This window comes from Schistocerca serialis, chromosome 12 (assembly GCF_023864345.2).
Source record: "Schistocerca serialis cubense isolate TAMUIC-IGC-003099 chromosome 12, iqSchSeri2.2, whole genome shotgun sequence".
NCBI classification, from domain to species: Eukaryota; Metazoa; Arthropoda; class Insecta; order Orthoptera; family Acrididae; genus Schistocerca; species Schistocerca serialis.
The window spans coordinates 79,957,715-79,973,555 of NC_064649.1; the positions used below are offsets into that span (position 1 = coordinate 79,957,715).

General features: G+C 42.4%; 1 protein-coding gene across 1 annotated transcript in view; it reads left to right on the forward strand.

Moving 5' to 3' along the window:
* The window catches only part of LOC126428353 (probable cytochrome P450 304a1), a 124,983-nt gene that overhangs the window by 82,653 nt on the left and 26,489 nt on the right, over nucleotides 1-15,841 (forward strand). Inside the window, exon 5 of the mRNA XM_050090284.1 lies at nucleotides 2,005-2,122. Coding sequence (XP_049946241.1) covers nucleotides 2,005-2,122 — 118 coding nt within the window. The remainder of the gene's footprint in view (nucleotides 1-2,004; nucleotides 2,123-15,841) is intronic.

Sequence of the window (15,841 nt, forward strand, 5' to 3'; positions counted from 1 at the left end):
CCGTCAATCTGCTACTCTAAGCATGCAAGTGGCATTTCTATCGTCTGACCTAACGGCAGAAGATAAACACGCCACGATAAGACCACGAGACATATTGCTGACACTCGCCTACTTCGTTAGAGTGACAAGTCAAATAATCTGATGGTGTGTGTACCGAAGGTCTTACAGTACGCACACCACAAATACGATGTACTGAAGGCAAAGGAACACGATTGTTGTCCACAGCAACACAGTTCGGCAACACTGACTTCGTTTGCCCGCTCTCTGCTGCCACGCATGCACAAACCTCATCCCCTCCACACCTCCTTATTGCTCCACCTCTATGGGCCGGAGCGCCGTCTTACGTGGAGTGGGCTATAGTATTGGACGACTGATGTTCGCAACATATTGTCAGTACCTTGGCAACAAAAACCAATGTTCGCCGGTTGTGCTGGTACAGATTAAAGGTACTCTTTCTGGCCTGCTACCACTAAATGCCGCAACGCAGCGCTAGTATTCTTATTTGGTCCGTTTGCAGTGTTGCGCATTGTCTTTATGTATATTCCTTTACGAAATGGGGTGGACAAGAAGCGAGATTTACGATCTTGTCACGCACTAGGAGGCAAAGGAGTGTCTTTGGAATGTTCGAAGTCATAGTTACGAAAATATTAAACAGAAGCATGATTCCCTCAAATAACGTTACGTTGCTTTGCACCAGCAGCAGTGACGTACATAAAAAGTGGAGTGTCTCATTTGTCACCACCGCTGCAAGAACAACTATGACAACAGGATTCGTTATCTGACCCCGGAAAAACCTGTTGCCAGCCAGCTACATGAGCTGCCGCCATAGGGAACGGCGATGGTAACAACAAAAGTTCACGACTCTTCCTGTGAGACAAAAATGAATGTATGAAGGAGGCAGCAGTCAGTAGTAAATGTTAATGTGGCAGTCACATCATTGGCCGCAGATCCCCGTCACATTCATTGGAAGTGTAATGACAGTGAGGCTGAAGAAGTTTTTTTTACTGAAAATGACAATTTGAACTAGTTTTAATATGGAAACAAAAATAAATATATGATCTACTAAATTATGTTCTATATTTGGGGTCGAGAAATGTCTGACATATACTGTTTAAAGGCCTAAATAACACTTCTAAGCCCGCATCTCGTGGTCGTGCGGTAGCGTTCTCGCTTCCCACGCCCGGGTTCCCGGGTTCGATTCCCGGCGGGGTCAGGGATTTTCTCTGCCTCGTGATGGCTGGGTGTTGTGTGCTGTCCTTAGGTTAGTTAGGTTTAAGTAGTTCTAAGTTCTAGGGGACTGATGACCATAGATGTTAAGTCCCATAGTTAAAAAAAAAAAAAAACTTCTAATTTTTAAAATTCTCCAGGACGGCGGAGCGCCGATCTCCTTCCTTATCTGCTACATGATTACTGACAATCTCTTCTCAACGTTGGCAGCTTTGAGCATAGAAAACATCTCAGGATAACTTCAGTGCTTTACTTGAAACTCGAAATGTTAGCTTTTAAAAAAATTCCTTTAAAAGAGAATTTTGGTGATGTGTTTGAGTGGCTAACTAACTTTTGAAACTCTCTAGCATACCAAAACTGTATCCCAACCTGAGATTCGAACCTGCAGCCTTGCCTTTTGCGGGTAATGACTCTTAGCCAACTCACAATTCCCCATCACGACTTTACTTACAGTCGTGAGTAGTACCTGGACAGCGCAGCCGGGAAGACAAGCTTCTGGATTTGACTTCTGGCCAAGCGCACAGTTTCAAACTGCTAGGAACTTGCAAAACAAAGCACATTACAGTGCAGACTGGAAGATTCATTCCTCTAACAGACTTTTATTTAAAAGCAGGTAATAATTATCCGTTGTTGAATCACTAATTTGTTCAGTATATCTGAATATTTATTTTTGGCTCCATATCTGCGATATTTTGTCATCTGACGGAGCCTGTGTATTATTTTACAATTTTTCTCACTATGGCGTATGTGTAATTTGTATGTTTCATTTTTATGCAGCAACATATCGAAGAGCACAAGCAGACTTACTCCGATGACTACATGCGGGACTTCATTGACTCCTACCTCCGGGAAATTAGGGAACGGATGAAAACTGGAGAACCGACAATGTTTACCTGTAAGTTGGGTCAGTTTTGATATAATGCTGCTTGGTGACATCTCGACAAATAGTAGCTTATTAGCTCACTTGTTTAGAAATACATAGAAGTTGAGCGAACGTGAAAATCCCAGATAGAAATATCTACAATGTAGGAACAGACAGATTGCTATTTACCATAACGACGCATACATGTGTCTTTTAATTCTGCCTGTCTGCAACTTAACGTGTCTTCTTTATGGTAAGTACCAATCTGTCTTTTCCTACGTCGTAGAAGTTATTATGACAACTGCTTTAGACTACAATTTAAGCAAGGCAAATTCAATCATAAATGCATTGTCTGGTGTAGCGTACCGTGATTCCGTCAAACATGTTATAAGACAAGTTGACAGTATTATGAAAAGAGCAGATTGCTACTCGCCACATAGTCGTTAGCAGAATGTTGAGTCGCAGACGGACACAACAGATTGCTAAACAAATAAGCTTTCGTCCGAAATTCCTTCTTTGGGAGTACACAAACACAAACACACACACACACACACACATTCACGGAAATACAACTCACACACACATGACCACTGTCTCCGGCCCCTGAGGCCTCGGTTTTAAAAAATGCTGCATTTGCATTTCCCATGTGCATTGCATTTTTTAACATTAACTCGACGAGTCTATTACTCAGTGAACAGTATATAAGTGATATTAATAAAATAATTGAAGAGATAGAAAAAATTCAAATTTTATTTCTATATTTTTTGTAGTTTTCAATGCACTAATTTCTCCTTTTTGTATTTTATTTATTGTTGTTGCCCGCATCTCGTGGTCGTGCGGTAGCGTTCTCGCTTCCCACGCCCGGGTTCCCGGGTTCGATTCCCGGCGGGGTCAGGGATTTTCTCTGCCTCGTGATGGCTGGGTGTTATGTGATGTCCTTAGGTTAGTTAGGTTTAAGTAGTTCTAAGTTCTAGGGGACTGATGACCATAGATGTTAAGTCCCATAGTGCTCAGAGCCATTTGAACCATTTATTGTTGTTGTGTAGTCCAAAAAGAAATACCTTAATTTACATAATGAAAATACGTCTTTCATTTAGACCACATCAAAGCCTGGAATAAGACTTAGTGGTTCCCAGAATCGAAAAAGAAAACTGAAGCAAGAAACAGAAGCTCAGAAAGACAGAATGACAGTGGAATCATATTTAGTAAGAAAATCACAAAAAGAAAAGCCAGAAGATAGGAAGAATAAGGAAGTAAAATCATGAGTCAGAATCGGATTCAGGTTTAGTATTGCTGCTGCTAAATTTGTATGCGATAACACATCACAACAAACATGAAGCTGCCGCGTGGGATTAGCCGAGCGGACTAGGGCGCTGCAGTCATGGACTGTGCGGCTGGTGCCGGTGGAGGTTCGAGTCCTCCCTCGGGCATGGGTGTGTGTGTTTGTACTTAGGATACTTTAGGTTCAATAGTGTGTAAGTTTAGGGACTGATCACCTGAGCAGTTAAGTCCCATAAAATTTCACACACATTTGAACATTTGAAACATGAGGCTTTGAAGATCATGAACAGACCTGTAACAAACCGTATATACGAGGGCGGTTCAGAAAGTAACCTCCGATTGGTCACAGTGCGGGTTGTGGGGGGAGTAGCGACGCCATCTGTGAGTTCACGCACTCAACAGGTCAGTCGGCATCAAGCCGTGGTCGAGTGAACGTCGTACCTGCGCTAGTTTAGTTTTTGTGGCAGTCTGAAATGTGTGCTGCAATAGAAAACCCCGCCAAATGTGAAGTGCGTGCTGTCATAAGGTTTTTTACAGCCAAAGGATATTCTGCAGCAGCTATTCATCGTGAGCTTTGTGCCGTGTACGGACCAAGAGTTATGAGTGAAGGAGTTGTCCGTGAATGGGTACGTTTATTTAAAAGTGGACGAGAAAATGTTCATGATGAAGAGAGGAGTGGTAGACCATCATTGGTGACTGACGAACTCGTTCAGACAGTTGATGCAAAAGTTCGTGAAAATCGACGTTTCTCAATGTCGGAGTTGTCTACTGGTTTTCCACAGATTTCTAAGACTCTCTTGTACGAGATAGTGACAGCAAGATTGGGTTACCATAAGTTCTGTGCACGATGGGTGCCCAAAATTCTTACCGACCACCACAAAACTCAAAGAATGGCCTCTGCATTAGACTTTCTGTCACGTTATGAGGACGAAGGAGAACCATTGTTAAACAGAATCGTGACCGGCGACGAAACCTGGATTAAGTACGTGAACCCTGAGACAAAAGAACAATCAAAGATGTGGGCACATTCAAATTCGCCTACCAAACCAAGAAAAGCCTCGCAAGATTTTTCTGCCAGAAAACTGATGGCAACGGTGTTTTGGGATGCCAAAGGGGTGTTGTTGGTTGAATTTATGGAACGTGGTACGACCATTAATCAAGACGTGTACTGTGAAACATTAAAAAAGTTACGACGGGCTATACAGAACAAACGCCGTGGTATGCTGACTTCCGGTATCGTTTTTTTGCACGATAACGCCTGTCCTCACTCTGCTCGCAGAACAACGGCCCTTCTTGAGTCCTTCAAGTGGGACGTTATCAACCATCCACCTTACAGCCCAGACCTGGCGCCAAGTGATTATCACCTCTTCATGCATTTGAAGAAATGGCTCGGGTCACAGCGGTTTGATGACGACGAAGAGCTCAAAGATGCGGTCACAGGCTGGCTCCAGGCACAAGCGGGTGATTTTTATGCAGAAGGAATTTCAAAGCTTGTGAAGAGATACGATAAGTGCCTCAATCGCTATGGAGACTATGTAGAAAAATAGTGCAAAGATGTAGTTGTAAGATGTATATATTAAAATATTTTTATTTAACTTGGTGTATTTTTTTAAATCAACCGGAGGTTACTTTCTGAACAGCCCTCGTATTCTGTACTGAGTAACTCGAAGTACTAAATCGTTACTCATAAATATATTCCGTTTACGCGCATTATCGACACGATCTCTGTAACAGGAACCAATACGGAGTATGCTTATATTGGAATGTGGCTGTGGTGACCATACAAGATTCCAGAGAGCACCGCACAATCGATAAGGCGCGCTCAAAACACTCGTTGCACAGCAGCTGTATGGATTGGCTGCATTAACTACACTGTGGTCCACCTGGGGCCGCAGCTGCCAACTCATGAGCATCAAGTGTGTGGTTAGCGATCGGTTGTTGCCCAGTTAAATACCAGAGCACTGGGGGGCCACAGCTGCCAACCCATGAGCATCAAGTGTGTGGTTAGCGATTGGTCGATGCCTCGTTAAATACTGGAGCACTGAACTTCAGGGGCCATAGCTGCCAACCTGTGAGCATCAAGTGTGTGGTTAGTGATTGGTTGTTGCCTAGTTAAATACCGGAGCACTGAACTGCAGGGGCCGCAGCTCCGAACCCATGAGCATTAAGTGTGTGGTTAGCGATTAGTCAATGCCTTGTTAAGTACCGGAGCACTGAACTACAGGGGCCACAGCTGCCAACCTATGAGCATCAAGTGTGTGGTTAGTGATTGGTTGATGCTTCGTTAAATTTCGGGGCATTGAATCCAGACAGTTCTCTTCATTGCATAGAGTCGTGTACAATCTCCAGTTACCTACGAGTCTTCAAGCTACAGTGTTTGTCCGACATCTCCGACACTTTGGCATCGTAGGCCAGCTCTGGACTCTACGTAGGCATCACTCAGGGGCACAGTGACAGGACTTTAATATTTTAGAGGACTTGTAATAATTTCAAATGTCTGCTTGTGCTGGACGTTTCACAAGAAGGAGCATCATTTAAGTTGAGTATTTCATCATATTTCATAAATATCGTTTTATTACTGATTTTTGGGAATCTTTCTGATTGTTCGGCTCGGCTCGTTCAGTTCTAGTCGCCCGTTTTAGGAACATTTAAGGATACGCGTGCATCGGTGCAGTAGTTGCTATGTAGAGAATATGATTTGTGTTGTTCAAGCTTTCTTGTTGCGTACATTTAATTAAAATATTGTATTTAGAATTGGAATATTCTGTGTTAATATTGTGGGTTGAGTAATTTATATAGACGTTTTTGACGAACTTTAAGTGCGCAGTTCTATGATTTAGAGGATTATTATTTGTTATAAGATATTTGATACGTTACTTCTTGGTCTGTGTTTGCAAATTAATCCTCCACGATCTGCAGGTCGCCTTTAATGCGATCACTCGTTTTTTTTTTGTTTACTTGTAAATGTTTCAGTTTAACAATTATTCGTTTTTTTATCTCATCTAGCATAAAAAAGGTGTATAAAAAGAATAAAAGAGTTGTTATCATCAAATGTGATACTTTTTCATTCATGTCGATATTATTTTAAATGTTAATGTCACAAAATACAGCATAATAGTCGTGCAGCCCGCAAATGTAATGCCACAACTACAGGGTGGTGCACGAAACGTGTTACCAATTGTTTCTTTCACAATTTACGACGCACATTAGATATCCCGCTGGGATCTCTACAGCAGTACCAGCTGAGCTTGAAAAAACAAATGAGTTACGAAATGGCGTGTAGTTCACGACACTGCCGCTAGGAGACTAGTGAGCAGCAATGGCTGACAATGGACGACTGACGACACAGCAACGATCGGCAATTGTTACTTTTTCATGTAACTAAAAGCCTTGTTGTGACTCAGAGGCGTTTTCGACGACAGTTTGACACACGATGGGTCCCTTGCAAGAAAACTATCCACAGGTTGAACGAAAAAATTGTACAGGAAGGAAAAATATTGGAAGCGAAGCGACCTCGGCCTAAGCCTGTTTGTTCGCCGGAGAATATTGAAGCGGTACGAGTTACTGTATAGAGAAGTCCCGGGAAATCGTGTAGAAAGGCAGCAGTGCAACTGGGTATATCCAGACGCTCCATTCAACGCATTCTTAAAAGTGACCTCCATATGTACCCATACAAGATGACCTGTGCAATGCTCAGTGGGCGGAAGATAGGGAAGAAACTCTCAACAACGTTTGGTTTTCAGACGAGGCGCATTTTCATTTAGACGGTGTGATTAACAAACAAAATGTACGCTTTTGGGCCACTGGAAACCCACAAGTGCTTCATGAACGACAACATTATGCTCCGAGGATTACAGCGTGGGCAACAATTTCCAGTCACGGACTTATTGGACCCTTTTTCTTTGAAGAAACTGTGAACAACGAGCATTATTTGAGCATGCTTCTTGCTACTGCCTTGCCCTTCAACATGCAGTGGTTCATACAAGATGGAACGAGGCCACATACTCCAAACACTGTGTTGGAGTTCTTACACGAGCATTTCGACATGCGGATCATTTCACTCAGGTTTCCAGGTCGCTTCAATGACGGACAAAATTGGGCCCCCAATAGTCCAGACCTCAATCCATTGACTTTTTCTTTGGGGGCACCTAAAGGAAAAAATTTTCCCGAAATGTCCACGTGATTTAATGGAGCTCAGAAGACTTATTCTTCAAGCTTGCAGTGAAATTATGGAAGACATGTGCTGTAGGGTAATCACTAACTTCAGAGTTCGTTTGAACGAAGTTATGAAACGAAATGGTGGAAATATTGAGCATGTGCTGAGTTAGAACAAATCTCCATGGACGGCTCTTCATTGTAGTATATGTTCCTTTCAGATTGTATTGACAATAAAGTTTATATTCAAAAACAAAATGGTAACACATTTCGTGCGCCACCCTGTATGATCGGACACATTGATGGCAATGGGAAGCAGGTGACAATCGTCACTAAATGTTCCGATTGGTTCTGACATTCCATGAGCGAACTTCGGGCCAAGCCTCCAAGATACGGTGCAGGAACAGTGTTTAAACGTTTTCCCTACTTATGACCCCTGTTTAATAGTTCTGTATTGTTCTCTTCCGTGCAATTTACAACGGACAAGGAAAGAAGTAAATTCTGGAACTTTTAACTGGAGTTGCCGATGATAAGGCAAAGTATGATTTTTGCCATACCTAATGTTCCGTGATAGGCGACTTCAAAAAACCTCGTAGAAAATATCCATCATCATACGAGACCACAGTTATAACTTCATCAGATCCGCTAGAGCCCACCAGATGCCAAGAAGTCCGAGAATATTCTTCTGAAAGGCCAGATGCGTCTACATCAAGATGTGAAGGGCCTTCATTAAAACCTCAGCCTCAAAAGTACTATGGGACTTAACATCTGAGGCCATCAGTCCCCTAGAACTTAGAACTACTTGAACCTAACTAACCTAAGGCCATCACACACTTCCATGCCCGAGGCAGGAATCGAACCTGCGACCATAGCGGTTCCAGACTGAAGCGCCTAGAACCGCTCGGCCACAGCGGCTGGCCCTCTGCCTCAGCAACAACAAACAAACCATTGTTACATTGATCAAAATACCCTTAAGTGCAAAAAGAGAAAAGAATTTTTAAAATGGTAATATTTGCAACCGTTTTCTGTGACTGAAGGTGCTGGCTTCAAACCTTTGATTGAATGTTTGGAGCCTAATTATAAATTACTATCAAGGTTCATTTGAGCACATTACAGGATTCTCAGTATGTAATAGTGCAAAATAAATTAAAAGACGAATTGGGAAGTGCGTCACGCGTTTCCGCCACTAACGATGGTTGGACATCTCGGGCAACCATGTCCTATCAGGCAGTTACAGTCCACTATATTGTAAATTGGAAACTCAAGTATGAATTATTAGGATATTTTGAACGTCATGAATGGAATACAGCAGATTATATTGAAATGGAATTATGTAATTTATTATGTAAGTAGGAAGCACAAGATAAATATTTGTCTTTGTTACAGATAATGCCCCTAACATGAAAGCAGCGATTCGATTGTCGGACTGCGAACATGTGCCTTGTGTCGTGCATATTCAATTTAATAGTGCATTCGGGACTTAAGAGCATTGAAAATATCATACATAGCAGGAAATATCGTAGAATATTTCCACATAAGTCCAATATCTACAAAAAATTAATTTTGGTGCAAGAGCAACACAGGCATGGACAAAGCCTTAAAAACTGAAAATGAACGTTGCCACTAGGTCGAACAACACACTGATGGAAACGACCTCTATTCAACAAGAACCCCTTTGAAGAGGCGCTTGGACTTCTCCACAATCCTGTCAAAAATCTCCTTGAAACTGAATGGAAATCTGTACTAGAAGTTGTTAAATTTTAAGGTCTTTTAAACAATTTACAGAAAAAATGTCCTCGCAATGGCAAGTGCCAATTTCACAGGCGCTAGCACCCACCGATAGTATTGCGAGGATTTGACAATTTATATAGTAATTTAAGTACGGAAATACCAAAGAACATTGTGCTTAAGCTAATTACAGAGTTTAATAACTGGTTTACGAACTGTGCTAGACATCCAGTCCTTTCGAAAGGGGTCCTATTAGTTCCAAGTTTTAAGAGGCTTGCTTTTAAAGACGAATCTACACTACTGGCCATTAAAATTGCTACACCACGAAGATGACGTGCTACAAACGCGAAATTTAACCGACAGGAAGAAGATACTGTGATATGCAAATGATTAGCTTTTCACAGCATTCACACAAGGTTGGCGCCGGTGGCGACACCTACAACGTGCTTGACATCAGGAAAGTTTCCAATCGATTTCTCATACACAAACAGCACTTGACCGGCGTTGCCTGGTGAAACGTTGTTGTGATGCCTCGTGTAGGGAGGAGAAATGCGTACTATCACGTTTCCCACTTTGATAAAGGTCGGATTGTAGCCTATCGCGATTGCGGTTTATCGTATCGCCACATTGTTGCTCGCGTTGGTCGAGATCCAATGACTGTTAGCAGAATATGGAATCGGTGGGTTCAGCAGGGTAATACGGAACGCCGTGCTGGATCCCAACGGCCTCGTATCACTAGCAGTCGAGATGACAGGCATCTTATTCGCATGGCTGTAACGGACCGTGCAGCACGTCTCGATCCCTGAGTCAGCAGATGGGGACGTTTGCAAGACAACAACCATATGCACGAACAGTTCGACGACGTTTGCAGCAGCATGGACTATCAGCTCGGAGACCATGGCTGCGGTTACCCTTGACGCTGCATCACAGACATGAGCGCCTGCGATGGTGTACTCATCGACGAACATGGGTGCACGAATGGCAAAACGTCATTTTTTCGGAGGAATCCAGGTTCTGTTTACAGCATCATGATGGTCGCATCCGTGTTTGGCGATATCGCGTTGAATGCACATTGGAAGCGTGTATTCGTCATCGCCATACTGGCGTATCACCTGGCGTGATGGTATGTGGTGCCATTGGTTACACGTCTCGGTCACCTCTTGTTCGCATTGACGGCACTTTAACAGTGGACGCTAATTTCATATGTGTTATGACCCGTGGCTCTAACCTTCATTCGATCCCTGCGAAACCCTACATTTCAGCGGGATAATGCACAACCGCATGTTGCAGGTCCTTTACGGGCCTTTCTGGATACAGAAAATGTTCGACTGCTGACCTGGCCAGCACATTCTCCAGATCTCTCACCAACTGTAAACGTCTGGTCAATGGTGGCCGAGCAACTGGCTCGTCGCAATACGCCAGTCACTACTCTTGATGAAGTGTGGTATCGTGTTGAAGCTGCTTGGGCAGCTGTACCTGTACACGCCATCCAAGCTCTGTTTGACTCAGTGCCCAGGCGTATCAAGGCCGTTATTCCGGCCAGATGTGGTTGTTCTGGGTACTGATTTCTCAGGATCTATGCACCCAAATTGCGTGAAAATGTTATCACATGTCAGTTCCAGTATAATATATTTGTCCAATGAATAGCCATTTATCATCTGCATTTCTTCTTGGTGTATCAATTTTAATGGCCAGTAGTGTAGTAATAGAACTTAGGTTATGCGTTTGAGCGGAAGTTCATTAAAAACTGAATCAGAAAAACAAGGTATTCATTCAAGGACACCACTTGAAATAGAGTTGACTGAGTCCGTATCGCCATTCCTTTTGACGACGAGGACTCAATTTAGAAAGAATGCGATTCAAAGGCAACGCCAAGCTATGCGACATCTGCTACCAGCATAATTTCAGTGACGCAATATATGGAAGAAAAGTTAGTAAGTGGGTACTAGTGTCCTTTAAAATGGTGACAGGCGGAAGCATTACTCTATCCCGAGCTGTCATGCCTCGCAGAAAAATACTTGTCATGGCTATTCCAGCGCCGTCAGAGGACGTTCTCCAAATCGAATCAAATATTGCCTGATAGGCGAAATTCCCCGAAGTCGAAATGCATGGAAAAAATTTTATTTTTAAACTTGAACCCAACTCTTCCGAAAAAAAGAACAATTGTGGCAAAATTACATTTACTGACTGACTGTTGTTATATAGCCTACATATGTAACCAAAGAAAAAGTCGTGGACACGCAATTCGCCACACCATGATCGACAGGTATAGCTTCTTTTACATGTAAATTCATAATTGGGATCCTCCTTTGAAATAAAGCACAAAATGCCTTTTTTAATTTATTTAGTCACCTGAAGAATTGAGAACATTAGTTTCATTTCGCTTATCAGTTATTCAAATTACATATGTAATATCTTGCATTTGTAAAAAGGCTATCTTTAATTTCCACACTAAATAAATTAAACTTGCTGCTTTTTTTGTTTCTATTTCATTATAAAACCAGCTTCAAACGGATTCAGGAATAAACTATATATAAAAGTACCAATATATATATGAATGTGGCTGGATTCCGTAAGAGTTTTACAATATCGTCGGTAACGAAAGTAATCAGTAACGATACGTTTGTAACGTGTACTGTTGGTTTTAGCAACGGATACATACGGATACACTTTTTTTTTTTCGTTACAATCACTGCTCTAAAAATGAATATGCGGACCCCAAGTATATCTGAAGATCCAAATCTATGTCTACACTCCTGGAAATTGAAATAAGAACACCGTGAATTCATTGTCCCAGGAAGGGGAAACTTTATTGACACATTCCTGGGGTCAGATACATCACATGATCACACTGACAGAACCACAGGCACATAGACACAGGCAACAGAGCATGCACAATGTCGGCACTAGTACAGTGTATATCCACCTTTCGCAGCAATGCAGGCTGCTATTCTCCCATGGAGATGATCGTAGAGATGCTGGATGTAGTCCTGTGGAACGACTTGCCATGCCATTTCCACCTGGCGCCTCAGTTGGACCAGCGTTCGTGCTGGACGTGCAGACCGCGTGAGACGACGCTTCATCCAGTCCCAAACATGCTCAATGGGGGACAGATCCGGAGATCTTGCTGGCCAGGGTAGTTGACTTACACCTTCTAGAGCACATTGGGTGGCACGGGATACATGCGGACGTGCATTGTCCTGTTGGAACAGCAAGTTCCCTTGCCGGTCTAGGAATGGTAGAACGATGGGTTCGATGACGGTTGGATGTACCGTGCACTATTCAGTGTCCCCTCGACGATCACCAGTGGTGTACGGCCAGTGTAGGAGATCGCTCCCCACACCATGATGCCGGGTGTTGGCCCTGTGTGCCTCGGTCGTATGCAGTCCTGATTGTGGCGCTCATCTGCACGGCGCCAAACACGCATACGACCATCATTGGCACCAAGGCAGAAGCGACTCTCATCGCTGAAGACGACACGTCTCCATTCGTCCCTCCATTCACGCCTGTCGCGACACCACTGGAGGCGGGCTGCACGATGTTGGGGCGTGAGCGGAAGACGGCCTAACGGTGTGCGGGACCGTAGCCCAGCTTCATGGAGACGGTTGCGAATGGTCCTCGCCGATACCCCAGGAGCAACAGTGTCCCTAATTTGTTGGGAAGTGGCGGTGCGGTCCCCTACGGCACTGCGTAGGATCCTACGGTCTCGGCGTGCATCCGTGCGTCGCTGCGGTCCGGTCCCAGGTCGACGGGCACGTGCACCTTCCGCCGACCACTGGCGACAACATCGATGTACTGTGGAGACCTCACGCCCCACGTGTTGAGCAATTCGGCGGTACGTCCACCCGGCCTCCCGCATGCCCACTATACGCCCGCGCTCAAAGTCCGTCAACTGCACATACGGTTCACGTCCACGCTGTCGCGGCATGCTACCAGTGTTAAAGACTGCGATGGAGCTCCGTATGCCACGGCAAACTGGCTGACACTGACGGCGGCGGTGCACAAATTCTGCGCAGCTAGCGCCATTCGACGGCCAACACCGCGGTTCCTGGTGTGTCCGCTGTGCCGTGCGTGTGATCATTGCTTGTACAGCCCTCTCGCAGTGTCCGGAGCAAGTATGGTGGGTCTGACACACCGGTGTCAATGTGTTCTTTTTTCCATTTCCAGGAGTGTATATCTAACAAAATTACAGAAAATTCAACAAAATCATTCACTGTATTTCCAGACGTTCTGGAACTTAAAGATTTTGCTTCTTTAAAATTCAGTAATTATATTCCAGTAATATCGAACCAACTTCACACAGAAGTGATTATTCGTAGATCTCGTATATTTCAGAATGAATGCAGTCTAAAGCAGCAGCGACATCAGCTAATCGTCTAATGCGAAAATCTTGGGTTTTTTGACAGGTAGGTAATGAAGAAGAAGGAACTGAAATTAACCGATTTTGGTTATAACATTGACCAAAAAATAATGCAGCATACTTTTGCCTACAGTTTTTCATAATGAATGCCGCTACATAAACATCTTTCGCAATTACACATGGTTTTAGTCAATGCATGAAAAAAAATGGTTAGTTGTGAAAGAAGTCCAAATCATGGAAAGAAACAGATAGAAAGTTAATTAATAAAACTAGAATCGATGCATTATTGGAAACAAATATACAGACGAACTATATTCCAATGAATATTAGCTTTCATGAAGTATCTGATCATCCAAAATCTTCCTCTGCGTGGTCATATTAAAATCTAGCACTTCAAGTTGGTGCAAATGTCGGTAACCAATTAGCTTTACTTAAAATTGTAGGTCGCAAATCGTCTTAAAAGTGTCATGGAAATACCGTCTCATACCTATCACTAGTACTTCCACATGAATTTATTCATCTTCTGGCATCCATAATTCGAAATCAGCTAATAAGTGACATAAAAAGAAAGAAATATTACAGTCCTTTATTTGATTCGACTCTTGATGTCGCTCATTGAAATCGAATGTCGCACGTCTTTAGGTACTGATTTTACCAACAGAGTAGTTTCTGTAAATGAGTATTTTTGGGAATTTCTTAAAATACATGCGAAAGACGCATCTTCAATTGAAAATACGACTTTTGAAAAACAAAATTCCGATCAGATTTCACTAAAAAAAAACTGTAGATCACAGTATTATGGCAACACTGCCGTGATGTCAGGTCACATATCTGGCGTTCAACAAATAATTAGGAAAAAAGAAAGCATCATTTGTAATTTGTAATAACCACTCCGTAAATTTAGTAGGAGTTATTGCAGCTGACCCAATCGTTGTAAAACGTTTTGGAGTAATTGATGATATAACGTGTTTTCTCACGTTCAAGATTACGATGGGAATTATTAAAAAAAATGCTTTAAAGAAACCTGTTAATCATGAATCTGAAACATGGTGGAGCGCTAGGCCACAAGCGATTAGCTTAGCGTCGTCGATGGGCGGGAAGAATTTGTACTATTAGAAAAAATAGCAGAGTGCAGTACTGCAAAAGTGACATCAGAAGTGAAGCTACAATTTTATTGCAAAATACACAGAATTTGAATTTCATAGCTTTAGTCCATTTCTGGCATTAAATCTTGAGCAGAGCTGATCACATGCAGTTCTGCTTACAAGATCCTAAAATGAACAGAGAAGTGTTCCAGATTTTGAATCATGAACGACTGAACTTGCAAAAATTCGAGACGAGATCTGTAAGAGGCAATAACAAATGGCTAAGGCCTTGTGTGAAAAATGGGGTACTGATATAACAGTCCGTCTTAAAGAAACCGAAAAATACCCGCAGAACTGATTACTGATGTTGGCCTCTCTGCAGAAAGTGAAATTTCTCGCGTTATGAAAAGCAGCAAGATATAAGTACACGACTGTATGACCTTAATTCCAAATTCTGTTTTTACTGGACGTTGAAAATTTATTAAACAATGCAAGGTGATAACAGTCTTGACAAGAACATTATAAATTTGGGTGAATTTCATAATGCAGATTTTAATGGAACAGAACTCTATAACTGAGTCGAAATATATGACTGCAAGATGTTTCTCCGCAGACATTTAACCTAAAACTCCACCGGAGCTTCTTACCTTTATAATTTCGTATAGAGGAGATGTTTCTCCAAACTGAGAATCGAATTTCAAATACTCTTTACGATATCACTATCAGTTGCTAGCTGTGGACGTTCGCTCAGCAAATTGAAATTCAGTTCCACATTGTTTACGATCAACGATGGGACAATATCGCCTTGTGACGCAGCATTTTTAAGTGTGGAAAGAGGAAAAATTCGAAATGATCTACTTTCGTGACGTAATTGATTACTTTACTTCATCAATGGCAAGAAAAATGAATACACAGTACTTATTTGTCTCAATGTATTATAATATTATACTATTATTATTAACCAAGATATAAATATTTTATTATTTTGTTAAGAAACTGTATGTTTTAAAACAGTTGTACAAACACGTAAAATAAATATTATCTTTTTAACTAAATCTGCATGATAGTATGTCCGGTTTTTCCACTCACACAGAAGCACTTCCGAATCGAATCCAGGTTTTGATGGTTTTTAAGAAGATTTTT